At 41.3% G+C, this 18,175-nt stretch overlaps 1 protein-coding gene across 1 annotated transcript in view; it reads right to left on the bottom strand.

The window, feature by feature from the left end:
- LOC118941428 (hydroperoxide isomerase ALOXE3-like) overlaps positions 1-18,175 on the bottom strand; it is a 28,017-nt gene continuing 9,842 nt past the window's right edge. Inside the window, exons 6-16 of the mRNA XM_036954043.1 lie at positions 16,533-16,655; positions 15,700-15,803; positions 15,409-15,578; positions 15,113-15,256; positions 14,143-14,346; positions 13,798-13,884; positions 11,674-11,843; positions 10,277-10,398; positions 2,308-2,408; positions 2,039-2,209; positions 1-1,881 (exon numbers count right to left, since the gene is read on the bottom strand). Of these exons, the coding sequence (XP_036809938.1) occupies positions 1,702-1,881; positions 2,039-2,209; positions 2,308-2,408; positions 10,277-10,398; positions 11,674-11,843; positions 13,798-13,884; positions 14,143-14,346; positions 15,113-15,256; positions 15,409-15,578; positions 15,700-15,803; positions 16,533-16,655 (1,576 nt within the window). The 3' untranslated portion in view covers positions 1-1,701. The remainder of the gene's footprint in view (positions 1,882-2,038; positions 2,210-2,307; positions 2,409-10,276; positions 10,399-11,673; positions 11,844-13,797; positions 13,885-14,142; positions 14,347-15,112; positions 15,257-15,408; positions 15,579-15,699; positions 15,804-16,532; positions 16,656-18,175) is intronic.

The raw sequence follows: 18,175 nt of genomic DNA on the forward strand, positions 1-18,175 counted from the left end.
AGATTAATGAGGGAAAAAATTATTACATCATTTAAGAATAAGGCTGTAACGTAACAAAATACCTTTCGAATGCACTGTAAATGAAGACAGTTCACTTAGGCTGTTTCCTTTATTTATTTTTGTCAGTTCAGGTCTACTTAACTTGGACACCAATGCAATAACAGCTGAGTCTGGTCTACTTAGTTCATTGACTTTCATTGATCCAGAAAAAAACAGCGAGTGGTGTCTCTCGCTCCCACTTCCGTCTCTGATCCTAATTGGATAGCCATGACCCTAGGGGATTGGAGTTGATGGCTATTTTAAGGTTCACTCTACTGATTGTGCCACACTAGACCAAAGTATATGATGATGATACAGAAGTCAGAAGTTATTTTAAATCTTTATTTAACTAGGTAAGTCCATTAAGAAGAAATTCTTATTTACAATGACAGTGTTCAGGGGCAGAACGACAGATGTTTACCTTGTCAGCTTGGGGATTCGATCCAGCAACCTTTCGGTTACTGGCCCAATGGTCTAACCACTAGGCTACCCAAAAAACATAAGTTTAAACTTAAGTTGACCGGAATATTTTGATTGAAATCATCAAAAATATTTGTTGCCCTTTGACCCTTCATCTACTTGTCTAGGTAGGGGTAATGAACTTGTAAAAATACAGCCCAGTACAACAACAAAAAACGAGACATCTACAATGCTCTGGGTAAATTTGACCCGCACTTTGACCTTTATAACTCTTGAACGGTGTGTCCTAGAAACAAGCTGCTTCCTGCACAGAGCAACGTTTATTTGAAGTGGAGTACAGGTTAAATAAAACAGAGTTGCTGACAATCTGACTTTTCCCTGAACTTTTATTCTCCGGACTAAAGATCCTGAAGCTTCTGCTCATCACATTCTGTGCATGTGTTTATTCTCTACTTTACTACAGTCCTTGCTCTGCTCTTAGAGAACAGGCTACTCTGGCGAATGGTGCTGTTTAATAAAGATGGATCAAAGCTGAATCAATGTCTGCAAGATCACATAATGAACCGACTATAATAGCATAGTATTGCATTACTGTAAGACAAATTTTTGCATTTTTCTCTCATGTGGCCAAAACTTAATAGGTCCACTAGGCAAACTTGTTAACAGTATCTGCTCCACAATTCACACAATGTACATCATTCAATACAACACTGTAGGATAGTTTGAAACCCTGTATAACTCAAGAAGATCAAACTGATTGAGATGAAATGGTTGGTATGCAGATACTGCATGGATGTTTCACCGGTAAAACCTGAAGAATTATCATTCTTGATTGACAGTGAGAAATGTGAAGGGAAGGACAGCTACATTGTTTTTAGAAGAAAATGTCTGGGAAAAGTCCCATTCGCAGCCACATTTTGATAAGGGAAACTGTACTTAATGTCATTTCCAAATTGGATCAGAACATCAAACGTGTATAGCCTTTTCTAACATAATAGAAGGGTTAAGTCAAATGTTATTTATAATATTTTTGTGTCAGTTCAAGTGCAACATGTATCTAACAATTGAACCAAAGTCAATTACCTAGGTTGCATTTATTAGGGCACACCGTAGAAAAAGGCTGTAAAACATGCTTCAATGGAAAATGAAAACAAGTGGTTCTTATTGGACAAGTCCAGGTTGTCTCTCTCTGTGTCTGTGCATTTCTTCCATTTGGGGCCTAATAAATACGACCGACTCATTTTACAGGGCCACACTGTTCTCCACATTGTTGGGATTCAGGTAGGTGTATGACAGGGGCAAAGAGACATTCCTGCCTTGGATTTCAAAGTTGTATTTCTTCAGCACATTTTGAGTTTCGTGAATCAGTTCCAGAGGGGTCTTCTCACTGAAGTGATCCTGATAGCCATTTCCAAGAGCGACCTAAGGAGGCAATTTTAAATAACATGAAAACTGTTGTTTCATGAACCACTGAGTATATTTTAATTATGACTACTAAGGAAACGATTCGATTGGGATTGTCATGAAATGTTTTAAAGTCATAGAATATACTTTAATACAGCTTCTCTCATATACTCACATAGTCAGTGGACTGCCTGCTCAGAAGGTACACCGCTGCCATGCCATTAACGGTGGTATTGATGTCAGGGAAGGTCTTCAGCATGGTGCTCTCAGTACACTGCCCCTTAGTGGTGGGAGGTGGTTGTTGCAGAGCGTTGGGGAAGTTGGGCATCCAACCCCCAAAATCAAACTGGAATGACAATGGTGAAATAGATCAAACTACTTTGCTTTTCCAATATAATACATCAGAAACATGGCAAACTAAAATGATACAATTGGTTTCATCACCTGTCCATTGTTGACTGCAGCATGTTGGACAGACACTGTGAAGATCACCATGGTGATAAACTTGACCAACTCTGTCACTGAACTGAAAGACTGAGGGATTCCTGCATGGAGAAGGTACAGTAAACCACTTCATTCAGACACTGTATTGACATTTTTCTAATTACCCGGGATATAGTTTTGGAATGGTAACCATGAAAGGGAAGTTGACCTAAAATCCAGAAATTTCCAAGTGATTCCATACATTGAAAATAATTTGGTGGAGTTTGCCCTCTCTCCCTCTCCCTCACTCTCCCCGTAGTGCCGAACGCAGACAGCTGCAAAAACTAGTCACACGATACATTATGTATCATTGTACACTGCTCGCTTTGCTTCATTGTCAGTGAATGAGTCAATCAGAAATCTATGAATTGTGGACAAAAGTATTTTTCCATGGACATTGTAGATACTTTCACCAGCTAGCACAAGGATGAAGGACTCATCTGGACAGCTGGTAAGAGCTAGCTACTATCTTTTTCTGAGAGATTTAGAGGATTACTGCAGTTTTTGTCACCTTTTCAAAAATGTTTAAGCTTATTTGCCAACGTTTTGCTACTTTCTTGGAACGTGTCTGAAGCAGAATCTCTGAATAACAGTAGCCCTGAACCTCTAGCTAATGCTAAACTAGCTGGACCATTAGACAATGTTAATCAAGATGGACCTTTGGACAATGCTATTGACTTTGTAGCCCCCATCACTCATGGGGGGCTACAAAAAAGATCTAACTACCACCTGCTTTTCAGGGAGATGGCACTTGGGTTGTTTGCTTGCTGGTCTTGTCGCTTTGAAGTGGCTGTGCAGGCAATGTACAATCTGCCAGATATGGAGTTGGACCTGTAATAGCCTCAGTATTTCCCACGCACCTAGCTGATTCAGCACTCCTATACTGGGACAGCCTTTCGCTAATGGTTCAGAAGACCTACTCTGTTGTCAAGACCAAACTCAAGGAAGCCCTTGGCCCCAAGCACTCTCTTTCAGACACATGTGAATGCTTGCCCTAGGAAGCCTGATGAGAGCTTGGATGTGTACATTGCTGACATCACTCGTTGGTTCTGGAGGCCTTCCCAGACCATGACCACAAGGCACAGGAAGGGGTGAAGTTTCACCACTGCGGCCGGATTGGACCCAGCCTTGCAGGCGAAGATTCATGGAGCGGAGGACATCGGTGATGCCCAGCTCGTCGCAAGTTTCTTTGAAAGAACTTGTGCAGCTCTCCAACTACATGCTGCATACCCGCCAGTGGCACAGACCCCAGACTAGGTTGCTATGTTTCGTTCTAATGACACAGATGAGAAGCTCCTTCATGCTGACTCTCACTGTGAATAGCCTGAAGAGTGAAGTACACCAGCTACAGGTGGAAAACCAGAACCTCACACAGTGTTTTGGCTTCTGGGCCGACAGGACCTCCACCCCATCCAATGATGCTGCCAGAAGAGCACTCGGCTTCTCACCAGACCATCAAACTCAACATCCATCATGAACCTACTACTCACCTGAATGCCGTGGCCCAGAGTGTCACCGTCTGTAATTTATTGCCTCTCCAGAGTACTGCCAAGGCCAACATGATTGGAGCTCTGATGGTGGAAGCTGTCACTACTACTCTCTAGACTACCCACCAAGAGTTCACTACCCAGACTTCAGGCACCAGTCTAATGCAAGGGACAGATGACACAACAGCCCGAGTCCACCTCCAAGGATAGAGGGATATGTGAGCCCTCATTACAGGCACAGTGTACACTTCCAGTCCCCTGACAGACATTAGGCAGTCTAACGTGTCTGGTTCCACACAGCAGGGAAACGATCACTAGATGTTTGTTAAGGAGCTAACTTCAGCCAGTGCACCAGAGCTCCCTGTTGACACCCCACGATTCAAAAACGAAAGTGACAAGATGTCTTCCACAGAGGGTGTTTCAGCTAACATACTTGCCATCTTCGAGGGAATTGAAGTGTCTGCTCTTCTTGACACAGGATCGACCATTTCCATCATCAGTGAGGATTTCAGAACTTCACATCCAGCTCTGAAAAAGCGCCCCATGAAGACATCCTTTGCATTTGCTCGCTCTGTCAATGGACAATGTTTCAACAATGTTTGGACATTCCCTGGACTTTGTCAGTATACATTTCCCCTAGGGAAAGAACATCTCAAGCATGAGTTTCAAGTTGTCAGAGGGGCCCACCATTCAGTGATACTAGGCTTGGTTTCCTGCAACAGCAACATGCCCTACTGGATATCAGTTGTGGAAGACATGCTGTACCACATCACCTTCCCTGGATGTTGCTGCATCCTCTATGAAGATAGATGACTTCTCTCCATGCTGCTGTGCTGTTTGTTGCTACTTGGCTCCCTGCCAAACTTTTCAGTTTTACTTTAATAACAGTTTAATCCAAATCTGCATTTAACACATTTAACAACGTCTTATTTTTTTCATTCAACTTTTTCACCCTGGATGCTTTATCTGGACATGGTTCTACAGGACCTCCACCAGCCGAAAAAGCTAAGTAGTAACATCTAACTGCAGTCGCTGTACTCATAATATACAGGAGATCTATCGCCTTATGGTGAGGATAGCCGTGTTGCAAGCCCAGCTTCAGATGCAATTGTTAGGCTCTGACAAATTGAAAACCCTAGTCATTTGCGATGCCATTACCCGCAATATTAGACTTAAAAATCATCATCCAGCGATCATACACTGTTTACCAGGGAGCAGGGCGACAGATGTAAAGGCTAACTGAAAGAGGGTGCTGGCTAAGTCTAAAACTGGTGAGCATAGAGAGTATGGGGATATTGTTATCCACATTGGTACCAACGATGTTAGGATGAAACAATCAGAGGTCACCAAGCGCAACATAGCTTCAGCGTGTAAATTCTCTAGAAAGATGTGTCAGCATCGAGTAATTGTCTCTGGCACCCTCCCAGTTAGGGGGAGTGATGAGCTCTACAGCAGAGTCTCGCAACTCAATTGCTTGTTGAAAACTGTTCTCACTCTCTCTCTCTCTCTCCTTCCTCACCTGCTGTCTTGACCTCTGAATGCTCGGCTATGAAAAACCAACTTATATTTACTCCTGAGGTATTGAGCGGTTGCACCCTCTACAATCACTGTGATTATTATTTGACCCTGCCGGTCATCTTTGAACATCTTGAAGAACAATCTGGCCTTAAATGGCCATGCACTCTTATAATCACCCAGCACAGCCAGAAGAGGACTGGCCACCCCTCAGAACCGGGTTCCTCTCTTGTTTTTTTCCCTAGGTCACTGCATTTCTAGGGAATTTTTCCTAGCCACCATGCCTCTACATCTGCATTGCTTGCTGTTTGGGATTTTAGGCTGCGTTTCTGTATAGTGATGTGCTGATGTCAAAATGGCTTTATAAATACATTTGATTGATTGAGACTAACTTGTCGTCCGCTCAAGATGAGTCACTGAAATCGCTTCTCAAGAAGTACACAGACGTCTTCTGCAAGAGTTCAGAAGGCCAAGGTCAAACAGGCCTAATAAAACATTGTGTCCGCACTGGCAATGCCATGCCTGTCAAACATTGTGCCTACCGTGTGACAACAGACCAAAGGCAGGAAATACAGAACCAAGTTGACAAACTCTTGAAGACAGTTGTAATCGGAGGAAGCTACATTCTTTAGGCTGCACCAGTAGTTCTGACCCCAACAAGGACAGATCCTGGCGTTTCTGTTTGGATTACAGAAAGCTAAATATTGAGACCATCAAAAGATTCTAATCCACTGCAGCGAGTCAACGATGCCTTGGATGGGCTGTCTGGCTCTGACTGGTTCTCAACAGTGGATCTTCAGCATGGGTACTGGCACGTGGAGCAGAAGGATCGAGAAAAGACAGCATTCACAAGAGGATGTGAGCTGTATGCCAATGAGGTGAGCTGACCAATGCTCCAGTGACATTCAAGAGAGTAATGAAGTATGTACTGTGGGGCCTCCGATGAAAAACTTCTACTTGGATGATGTCCTCATCTACATCCGTTCCTTCGAGGGAAACACCTGCAGCACCTGAAAGAAATCCTCTCCCGATTCCAAGCCAGCGGCCTGAAGCTGAACCCTGCCAAGTGTCGTCTCACCCAAGACTAGGTACTATTCCTAGAGCACATCACGTCCAAAGATGGAATTCAGCCAGAACCAAGTAATGTGCAAAATGTGAAGGACTGGCCTACTCACACATCCACAGAAGTGAGAGCCTTCCTGGGACTCTGTGGATATTACCATATAGTTTATCAAGAGCTTTGCACACCATGCTGTACTGCTAAATATGCTGACTGAAAATAATGTTCCATTCTAGTGGACTTAAGCATGCCAAGACGCATTCTCCTACCTGAAACACTCCTTGTCAGAGCCTCCCATAGTTGTCTTCCCAGACTTCACGCAGCCGTTCTACCTTTACACAGACACATCTTGCTCTGCGGTGAGTGCTGTGCTTGCCCAAAAAGAGGAAAGGTGTTGTTTTTGCTAACCATGTACAAGAAGCTTTTACAGAATAAAAATAAGACCTGCTTGCAATAAGGCACTAAAGCCATACTGTCCTGAATACAAAGTGTTATGTTTGGGGCAAATCCAATACAACACAAACTGAGTACCACTCTTCATATTTTCAAGCATAGTGGTGGCTACATCATGATATGGGTATGCTTGTAATTGTTAAGGAAGGGGGAGTTTTTACAGAATGGAGATAAGCACATGCAAAATCCTAGAAGAAAACCTGGTTCAGTCTGCTTTCTGCCAGACACTGGGAGATTAATTTACCTTTCAGCAGGACAATAACCTAAAACACAAGGCCAAATCTACACTGAAGTTGCTTACAAAGAAGACTGTGAATGTTCCTAAGTGGCCGAGTGTTTTAATTTGTTATGGCAAGACCTGAAAATGATTGTCTAGCAATGATCAATAATTTTTTTATTTAACTAGGCAAGTCAGTTAAGAACACATTATTATTTACAATGACAGCCTAGGAACAGTGGGTTAACTGTCTTACTGAGGGGCAGAACAACAGATCTTACCTTGTCAGCTCAGAGATTTGATCTGGCAACCTTTCAGTTACTGGACCAACGCTCTAACCACTAGGCTACCTGCCGCCTGACGAGCTTGAAGAATTTGGAAAATAATAATGGGCAGATATTGTACAATCCAGGTGTGCAAAGCCCTTACAGACTTACCCAGAAAGACTCACATCTGTAATTGTTGCCAAAGGTTATTCTAACATGTATTGACTCAGGGGTATGAATATGTATGTAAAGTAGATATTTCATTTTAAATAAATTTGCACAAAAAAATTGAAAACATTTTCACATTGTCATCATGGGGTATTGTGTTTAGATGGGTGAGAAAATAATAATATTTCATTCATTTTGATTTCAGGCTGTAGCACAACAAAAAGTGGAATAAGCAAAGGGGTATGAATACTTTCTGAAGGCACTTTATGTGCTTGTGGTGCAGAATTAATTTTCAAAGTACGTCAACCTCTGTGCCATGAAAGACCAGCACTGTCTCTTCAAGAACTTTGTCAGCGAACATGACATACCAGAGACCTTGAACACTGACAAAGAACATCAGTTTGAGGCAGACATCGTCTGAGTCCTTTGCCAGTTGCTGGGAGTTAAGAAGACCAGATCCAGCTCCTATCATCCACAATGTGATGGGATGGTGGAACAATTTAAAATCGGACACTCATCGATCTCCCAACCAAGACACTGCCCCAACAGCCTGGTGACATGTGCCTCAACCAACTTGCCCTGGCCTACAACACCAGCACTCCCTCTACAACGGATTTCTGCCTCTTCTGTCTGAAACATGGTTGAGAAGCGGAGATGTCAGCCAAGCTACTGTTCCCCTCTGGACTGCAGCGGTCCATCTCTACACCGGGATTGCCAGCAGATTATACAGCTCAACTCACCGACATGTTCCAGTCTGCCCTTTGGATCTCCCATACAGAACAGAGAACATGCTCACTTTCAACAAAAACGCAACTACGACGAATGTCATGCACATTCTCTACAACCCAGGAGACCTTGTATGGCTTAAAGACCCTGCAATAGCACGTCAGAAGCTTTCACATCACTGCAAAGGTCCCTTTGATGAGTGCCTTGGATCTATAGAACAAGACCCTGGTGTAATCTACAGGGTCAGGTACCTGCTGTACCAATCTAACAAGACCCAAGTGATCCACTAAAATTGTTTAAGACCGTACACCTCACCTGTACCCCGACCTGGAACGAATGGGCCTGTGGAACACTTTCCTGCACCTCCTCGACCTCTGACCCTGACAGTCTTGTCAGGTGCCTTACCCTTCAGATCCTCAAGGCCCTGTGAGACATGGGAACACTACTTACCTGAGACGTCCCTGGATCTCCCTGTGCCTCACCAGGCCCCTTATTAGGACCCCTCTTGCCCAGCCCATTAGACATTGACCCACCTGACCCCTCAGGAAACCAGATGTCTACACCTCAACCAGCGGTACTGGAGCAAAGTTTGTCTGAGCACCCAGGTTGCCGCTGAGTTAGTCTCTTAAGTGACAGGGGAGTCTATGTACTGAAGTGAGAAGTCTATAGATCTATGGACCTCCAGCAGTATTCTTTTTTTCTTATCGAATGTAGAAACGGGGATGTTTCTCTAGGGGGCGGGGGGAAGAAATGTAAGATTATTGTATGATAGTTATTTTCTAAGCCACTGTTGTTAGTCCTACAGTGTGGTGAATTGGAATGGTAATTGATTATCTACCTTGCAACTACTTTGCGCTATTCTGATTGGTCAGATTTGGTTAATTGTTGGAAGAGAACAGGAAGAATGGCAGTTCATGAATGCTTGTAACAGTGTTCAGTTAACGATTTAAAAAACCAAAGGATAATCAGTCTCCATCCAGTTTGTATCCACAAAGAGAGTCATCCATCCACCATTGAAAGAACCATCAAATCCCATTAGTTTGTGTAACTATGTTTCCATCCACAGCTTTTATGTAAGTCACACGGTATAAAAAAACAGCTGTGATGGAAACAGGACGTTTCGGTACAATTACAATCGACATTGTGGGATATTTGTGTGTCGGTCAAATTAATTATGCAAAAAAATGGCAGTGGAAATATCTTTTGTGCAAATATTCATATAATAACCATCATATCCAAGAAAACTTGGAGTCACACAATGATATGGTGTGTGGTCCACTACCACTTGGTTATTGTGGGAAGTTTATAGAGCTGCAACGGGCCTGGCCTCGCTTTCCGTGGTTATGCTTCCAGGAACTGACACCGCCACTCATTTTTATCATACACATTTCAGCAACATGCTACAGATTAAATCAATTATGATGAACTTCCCAGGGTGGTGAAAGTGCACGGTGATGAGCTTGATGCTACTTTCCAAGAAATATCGAGGGGTTTATTCTGGTGACATGATGATAGATGCTTGACTACCGTTTGACAGATAAAAATCCATAATAATCTCATAATGTAGACTACCCCCATCCTTACTGTATCTGCCAGCTGTTTGCTAGAGCACACGTGCCAAGACCAGAGTAGGCACATTTGCTATTTAACGCAACAGTTTGTGACAAAACTATCGATAGAGTTAAAAATGTGATGGAAACACATTGAACTTGAGATTTAAAAACAAAATGTTTGTGAAAAAGTACATTTTGTCATCATGCACTGATTTGTATTGCGGATACAAGTCCCTTTGGTGGAAACACCACTGGTGGGAAGATTAGAAAAAAGATTTTAGAATATTCACATGAAAATCTGATGCCAATTGGTTTCAAACCTACAGTAGATACTGTATGGAATCACTTGGAATTTTCTGAATATTACGTATTATCAGAAACATTCATCAACAAATCAGATCTGTACATTTGTATTGCACTGATGTAGTCTTGTGATTAAGAGTTGAGAAAGAGCTAGTGTGTCTTTTAAATGAGAAAAGTGTAACCTGTGCTGGTTTCTGCCAGGAACCCATGGAAGAAGATCTCCTCGATCCAGTTCTTCAGTTCAGAGTCCTTCTGGACGTCTGAGTCACAGGTGTAGTAGTGACCAATCACATTGTGAACAAACCTATACAAAACCACAGGACAATATCAGGTATTAGCAAAACACCATGACAAAACACAGGACTGTTCTACCAGTTAGGTGCCTTATGAGTAGGGTAACTTGGTGATTTTTATTTTAACATTGTTATAAAGTGCACATGTTAGACTTAATTAAAAAAATATATCAGAGGTTAAATAAAAAAATCATAAAAGAATCATAAATCTCATGGTGACAGGGAATGGAAGCTTGTTCTATGCAACAGGGAGGGGCAATTACATGTTTAATATATATTAACTAGGCACAGATGACAGCACAAAGGGCAAGATGGTAGAGACAACAATACATCATGCAAAGCAGTCACAACTGTCAGTAAGTGTCCATGATTGAGACTTTGTATGATGAGATGGAGATATAACTGTCCTGTTTGAGTGTTTGTTGCAGCTTGTTGCAGTCGCTAGCTGCAGCGAACTGAAAAGACGTGCGACCCAGGAATGTTCAGCTTCATTTAAAAATAATAATAATTGTGAAAACATTTGCAGCCTGTCTGTCTATGGGTAATTGGGTTGAAGTGTTATGCTTTTGACATCTAGTCAAATTGTTATGATTTGACTAGATGTCCAATGTTCCTTTACGAAAAAAATAGTTAACAAAAAATTGGTTCACCATTTTAAAAAGAGTTCAGTTCACTTAACAGGATTGGTCTTAAAATTAGGTACAGCTTTTTAAACTTAATTAATCACTAATCATGTGAAATATATAATAATCTTCAGAAATTACTTTATCAAAGCAACAAAATAACTAAAGCTTTAAAATGGTGAAAAGTTGTAGAAATGTGGAGGCTAAGTGGGTTAAAATCTTCCTAGAAGTCACAGAGGATGCACAGAGAGACATGTTAAAATGCAGAATTTTTTCACGTTAACAACACTTTATTAATATAATTAGTTTTATTGAATTTTCCATGAGGTCTATTTAATATAGCTTTAATATAACAGGCTTAAAAAATATCAAAGGTACACCAAAGACACTCATTTAATGGAATGACCCAGCACCGATATTATGGGCTACATTGTCATAGTGCAAAAGAGCACAAATCTTTGCAAAAAAGACCGTAAGCCTCATTATAATCTGGCAGCATGATTTACTTTGGAGGAACGAGTAGACTACAGTTTAGTAAACTGAGCAAAAATGTAGCTGCATGAACAAGCCTCCTTATAATGCACAAATCTAATTGTGCAGCCAAATTGACAGATCTTGGATTTTTTTTCACCACAAAACTCAAGAGACCTGTACACAAACTACCTGTGAACGATGTCCCACAACCTGAGTCCATCATCCCTGTAGAGGAAGTTGGGGATTGACTCCAGACCACGTGCTGTGATGTCCTCCGGCATACAGAGGGAGCTGTAGGTCAATGAGGCCACAGCTTTCTTCAGGAACTCCATCATCCCTGGACCTCCGACACTGGCATTCTTCAAGATGGGTTAAAGGGATAGTTCACCTTTTTTTAATCATGACATAATCTATTTCACAGAGCAAAATATCCACCCTTGTCTAAAGTTTATTTATTTATTTATTTATACAGGTTTTTTTCTTACATTGCAAAAATGTGCTGTTTCCATCAAGCCTGTTGGGTAATTCAGCCTCATGATGGTTGGATGGAAACATGGTTTATGTAACCAGTGAGAAAAACCTTTCACTTCTCTCCTTGTGTCATATAATTGGACATGCAGTTGGGTTCTAATGGCGATCAGTGTTTTAAATATCAAACAGGGTTATCAATGACAGAACTCGTTAATGACAGACGCCAGGGCAGCTCTGTGGTTTAAGCGACAAAGACAGGTTGCCTGATATCACAAAAATGATGCACACGCATAGATGGGGCAGATGACTGTGTGTTATGAGTCTGAACGGTCAGATAGCTAGCAACAATGACAAGAAGCTACCATGTGGGGAATCGCAGGTGGCTTGTTTCAGCTAGTTGCATTTTGTCCTTGATACCATGTCTTGTTTTTAGGTGTTTTAACTCATCACATCTATGCTAATATGGCTATGCTAATATGGATACAATTCTCTATCTAGCCAACAACTGTAACGATATATTTGAGAGACAAGTGCTTATTGTATTTATGTTTTCAATAAACATTTGGAGACAAAATAGAGTTAAAGTTGCCAATAATCCTTTGGCATTGACAGTTGTTTTGCCCTCAAACTGCGCATGCATCGGTTTTGTTGCTAAACAACCCTCCCGTTTAGGGCTGAGAGGTTCACAGAGATGTATCACAACAACGCCTGACACTTCAGCCTGATGATCAATTTACTCTACCGCGGTTTGTGTCGCTAGGCAACGCCTGACAGTTCAGCCTGATGATCAATTTACTCTACCGCGGTATGTGTCGCTAGGCAACGCCTGACAGTTCAGCCTGATGATCAATTTACTCTACCGCGGTATGTGTCGCTAGGCAACGCCTGACAGTTCAGCCTGATGATCAATTTACGCTACCGCGGTATGTGTCGCTAGGTGTACATCTCAAAACGATAACCAGCTCAGTGTCAAATGTGTTACAGGCTTTGAATTTCCCATTTATGTTTTGAGGTAGGACTTAAGGCACATACAGTATAGCTCGTTAGCATGTAGGGCGTCAGCATGTAGAGTATGTGTTACACCTGTGCTGGTTGCCATCTTGTTAGTGGGAAGGTGTTTCACGGTGCTGGCGCAGGTGCTATTTAAGAATGGTCGGCCCAGTGCTCCAGATGTCTTGAGATATGTGGAGGGTCAACACCTTTAGGTGTGGTGCTCCCTATATGAGTTCTAGAAAAACATTCCTTTGTCTGATTTTAGTTTTTCTCCACCTTTTTGGTTTGCTTCTTGTCTGTAAGTTTGATGTGGGTTTTTCTTTTGTTTGCCTCTTCTTGGGCAAATTTTGTCGGAGCTCATGGTGGGTGTCTTTTAGGTTCCAGTTGTTGTTGCTAGTCAACTTTCAGTGGACACCCCCATGAGTGTCTTTCAGAAGCCCTCCTAAAACCCCACCTGTTTTGTTTTGGTCGTTGCTCAGTGACTCTGTTAGTTCCCCCTTCTGTTTGAGTGACATTTTTGCTGGGGAACGTAACAAAAGTTACGATTGTATAATCGTATAGTGTTTAGAAGGCCTTATTTTAGATGTACTTCACGTTGTTTAATCCGAACAGTTTTTAAATAAGTTAGCTGTTAATTTTGGAACGTCCAGAATAATCATTTTTGGAGAATGTAACAATGCTAGTGGAAATGGATTGTATCAGCGGTGCATTTATAAGCATGCAGAAAGCAGGGTGCTTATTTTTGAACACAGAGCTCTCTTATGCTTTTGAATCAGTTTCCACTAGCATTGTGACATTCCACGTGTATTAACGTATTATAGAACACAATAAGAATGGAATAGGCAGTACCTCTGTGAACAGGCCATTCTCTGATATGAGGGCCTGTCTAGCTAGAGTGTTGATCTGCAGAGTGTAGCGGAAGTGAGAGATCAGGAGCTATGGAGAAAGATGGAACAATCATACATGAAATTCACACCTAAAATTGCTATGTATTGTACTGTACTACAAACAACCTGCTGCTTCTTTCAATTACAAAAAATACATACAATGAATACATTTATTTCCAAATACTTCAGGTTCTCTTAATCATGTTAAAAGTATTGAGTTAATCGGAAAATGAAAACTCACACAACTGTAGTGTTATAACAGTTGAAAACATACTCAGTGTCTGCGTGCACAGCAGTAGGTATGTACCTTGTAGATGGGATGCACCATTGGTAGGTTACGCAGTGTCGACACGGCAAACACCTCAGCCAGCAGGTGAGTCCTCAGCAAGTGAAAGTTCAGCTCGTGTTCCGCGAAGTCAGCGTTCCGCACAAAGATCTTGGCCAGGAGCCAGTCATACTCTGAGTCAGTAGGGAGGAAGATGGGGTTGTCTTCTCCAGGCTCCTGCTTCAGCTGTGAAAGGAAGCAGAACAATCATGGCTTGCTTCATTAATTGAGAATGTGTATATTGTTACAATTTAAAGACATACGGAAGTTTTAATAGTTGTTTTCTTAAAATGAGTGTTGCCTGTATGGTTCATGCAGACATAGGATATAACATCAATCATGAAACCCCCAAATCCTTAGTTTTAGGCTAACAGTATATGCTTTTGCTCATGCTTTTTGCTTTCTGGTTAGTTTATTAGTTCATTTCTGGGCAATATTTATGTCCATTTATGGGACTCCTTTTGGTTCAAGAGAACTCCCAGTGGCAAACATTCTGTTAAGATGATTTAGTTTGGGTTTCGGAAGTGTCACGTTCTGACCTTGATTTCCGTTGTTTTGTATTTATTTAGTATGGTCAGGGCGTGAGTTGGGTGGGCAGTCTATGTTTGTTTTTCTATGTTTTGGGGCTTTTCTATGTTTCGGCCTAGTATGGTTCTCAATCAGAGGCAGGTGTCATTGGTTGTCTCTGATTGAGAATCATACTTAGGTAGCCTGGGTTTCACTGTGTGTTTGTGGGTGATTGTTCCTGTCCCTGTGTTTGTTGTCACAGGATAGGCTGTATAGGTTTTTCACGTTCCGTTTGTTGTTTTTGTAGATTTAAGTTATTTCATGTATCGTTCATTTTCCATTAAAGAAACATGAGTAACCACCACGCTGCTTTTTGGTCCGCTTCTCCTTCTACAGACGAACGTCGTTACAGGAAGTAAAGATCTCATTCTTATGTGAGATGTACCTGGATTGCGATGGGAATGAGCTTATCTTCTGGGGTCACATAGAGCAAGCAGAGAGGAGCAGCCAAGAAGTGCTGTTTCCCGTGGATCACGTTTGCTGTCACTCCATGTAGACGCTTGTAGTCAACCAGGAAGATGTTGCCTTTCTGTTTAGGTTAGGACATTAATGAGTTATGGAGGCAGATGTTGCCAACAAAACCACCATGCCAAAGGAAGTGTACTGACACAATGTACAACATATTGTACTATACTACACACAATTTCCTGAGAAAGAAACCATTACTCCATTTTTACAAACCTGAATTTCTGCTTCAAGGTTTTTCCCGAAAAGGGAAGCCTTCACCATGTCTTCTGTGACGGGGAAGTTCTCTGGAAGCTTGGAGCAGCGATGGATCATCATGGGGTTGAGGCCGTTCAGAAGCTGGTACCCAAAAAACTCATCCTCCTTCCAGTTCTTTTCAACATATTCTAGAAAAAAAACAAAATGATCACGTGTAAAATGAAACTTTGTGCAAAATAATAATGAGATGCTAATGATACCAGTGAGCTATTTGAATGCTGCCTTTTTTAAAGACTGAGACCAACTTACCATAGACGTCAGTCTTGTGTCCATTGAAAACGTGACTGAGTTCATCTAGGCTCTTCCATTGTTTCTTGTTGGTGGAATGAGTTTCTAGTTTGAGTGACAACAATCTGCCAGGATAGAGGAGGAACTTGACTTCAACATGAGAAAGATGGTGCAGTTGATTAGAGAATGGTGCTAACAATGCCAGGATGTCCCCCAGGGCTCTGTGCTAGGTCCACTACTCTTCAACATCCTCCCCCTAGGGTGATCGACTCATTCACAGGCCACATATTCTTAATATTATGTGTCAATCTGCATTTGATTTGGTGAAAAGTTCAGCTATTTGGTTATAATGTCTGCTAAATGGTTAATGGGCTTGTTATTTGATACGATTTCAGGCATGATTTGAGTGGCTAAAAGCAAATTCATTTAGGAAAACCTTGCCTGAGGGTGTTATTACTGGCATCATTCCTATAATCCACGTTCCACCACAAACCTGATGGCCACATTCCCAACATCTCATAATATCACAATTACCTGAACTGGTGTAGGACAATCACATCTCATCTCACTGTAAAGGAAGTATTTTTAAAGGTGTGTTGGGGATATGCCAATAGAGATGAATAAATATCAAATTCATTTCCTGGTGCTGCCTCTTATGGTTCTCAACCTGGTTTCCATGTTCCCCTGGGGATACTTGGCCTATACTCAGGTGGTACTTGCGAAGACTCACAAGAGCATAGGCCTACAGGTAAAATGCACACGAGGGTGTATACTTCAGGGGTACTCTGGGAAGAGCAAAATGTGACTGTTTTACAGTAAGCAAAACCATTTTGAAAACCAGTGCTCCAACTTACGCTTCAACTGCTGTGAACTTGAACTCCAAGTCCTTGGTGAAAGAGAAGCGGACCTCAGCAGGGAGATCAGAAGCGCTGTCAACTTTCATTATTTCGGGTAGACCCTCGGCATATATACTCCAACTGAAGGGAATAGACACGATAAATCAAGACGGGATACACAGCCTGTCGTTCACCATTACATACAAAATGGTAGCTTAGGTGACTTCACATGAATGTATCTGTGTTTAAGAGTTATTTGTTTCTTTGGAGTTTAGAGTTTATAGTTTAGAAAAAATGATGTGTCATTCCACAAATGCTACAACTATACACTAGCGTTTTTTTTTATACATTGTGGACCACTCAAATTGAGTTGAGACACTAAAAACAATCATAGTCAAACATGGTACAGTAGAGGTGTGATCTATAATACATTACCTCTGTACGCATAAACAGAAATCTGTACATAAATGGACAATTAGGCACTCATAAAGAAGTCTCCATTGGAGGATAAGTCACATTTACATAATTGCTTGAAGATGTCGTAATTTATTATTTTCATCTAGACTGTTAAAATAATATTTTTGACTGGACAGCTGAGGAAACACATCCTCTCGAATGTTGTTGTGTAACCCACAGTGAAGCAAGACATGAGCATCTGTTTCAATGGAACCATTGTAAAAACAAAACAAGTACATAGATGTTTGAGGGAGTGTTTGTGTATCGACCAGTCTCAACAGTGAGAGGGGTCACTCCACATAAAACATGTGCAAGAGAGCTTCGAAATTGCTGGGATACAACTGTACGTACATAGGGCTCAGTCCCAAACAAGGCTATTATAGTTCTTTGTTTTTAATTTTTTATATTTAAACAAAGAAATAATAATAACCTGTTTAGTTTCAATTCATTTTCAGACTTGATTTTCTAGTTTAGATTCTGTTTTCCTTCGATTAAAAACATTTCTATTTCATTTTTATATTATTTTGGTTTGAGTTTTTGTGTAAGGGACAGAAAGTAGCCTAGGCGTGGGAGGCTAGAAGACATTTATGTGTTGTTGGACTATAGTTTGAGTGTTTTTGGGGGATTTCACTTCTTGCCACTGGGGGGCAGTTTTAAATAAGGTGATGGGTCAGGTCATAGTCTCGGTTATATTTAAATTATGAAGTCAATCTCAATGTGACTTGCCCATGTCAACAGCAATCCATTGATTTTATTTAACTTTAGTAGTCAAAACCACATTTTATTGGACACATACACATATTTAGCAGATGTTATCGCGGGTGTAGCGAAATGCTTGTGTTCCTAGTTCCAACAGTAGAGTAGTATCTAACAATTCACAACAATACACACATCTAAAAGTAAAAGAATGGAATTAAGAAATATATAAATATTAGGACGAGCAATGTCGGAGTTGCATTGACTAAAATACAGTAGAAGAGAATGCAGTATATACATGAGATGAGTAAAGCAGTATGTCAACATTATTAAACTGACTACCGTAAGAAGAATAAAGTACCTTTACCTGACAGAAAGAGGGGGGAAAAAACATCAAATGAAGTCATTGCACATGTGTTAGCTACTAATAGCTAGTAAAAGTGGTGCACTAGCTGCCTATTTGAAACGTTGCCATTTTCCTGGCAGAATTGACCCATCCGATTCAGAAC

This window comes from Oncorhynchus mykiss, chromosome 19 (assembly GCF_013265735.2).
Source record: "Oncorhynchus mykiss isolate Arlee chromosome 19, USDA_OmykA_1.1, whole genome shotgun sequence".
NCBI lineage: Eukaryota > Metazoa > Chordata > Actinopteri > Salmoniformes > Salmonidae > Oncorhynchus > Oncorhynchus mykiss.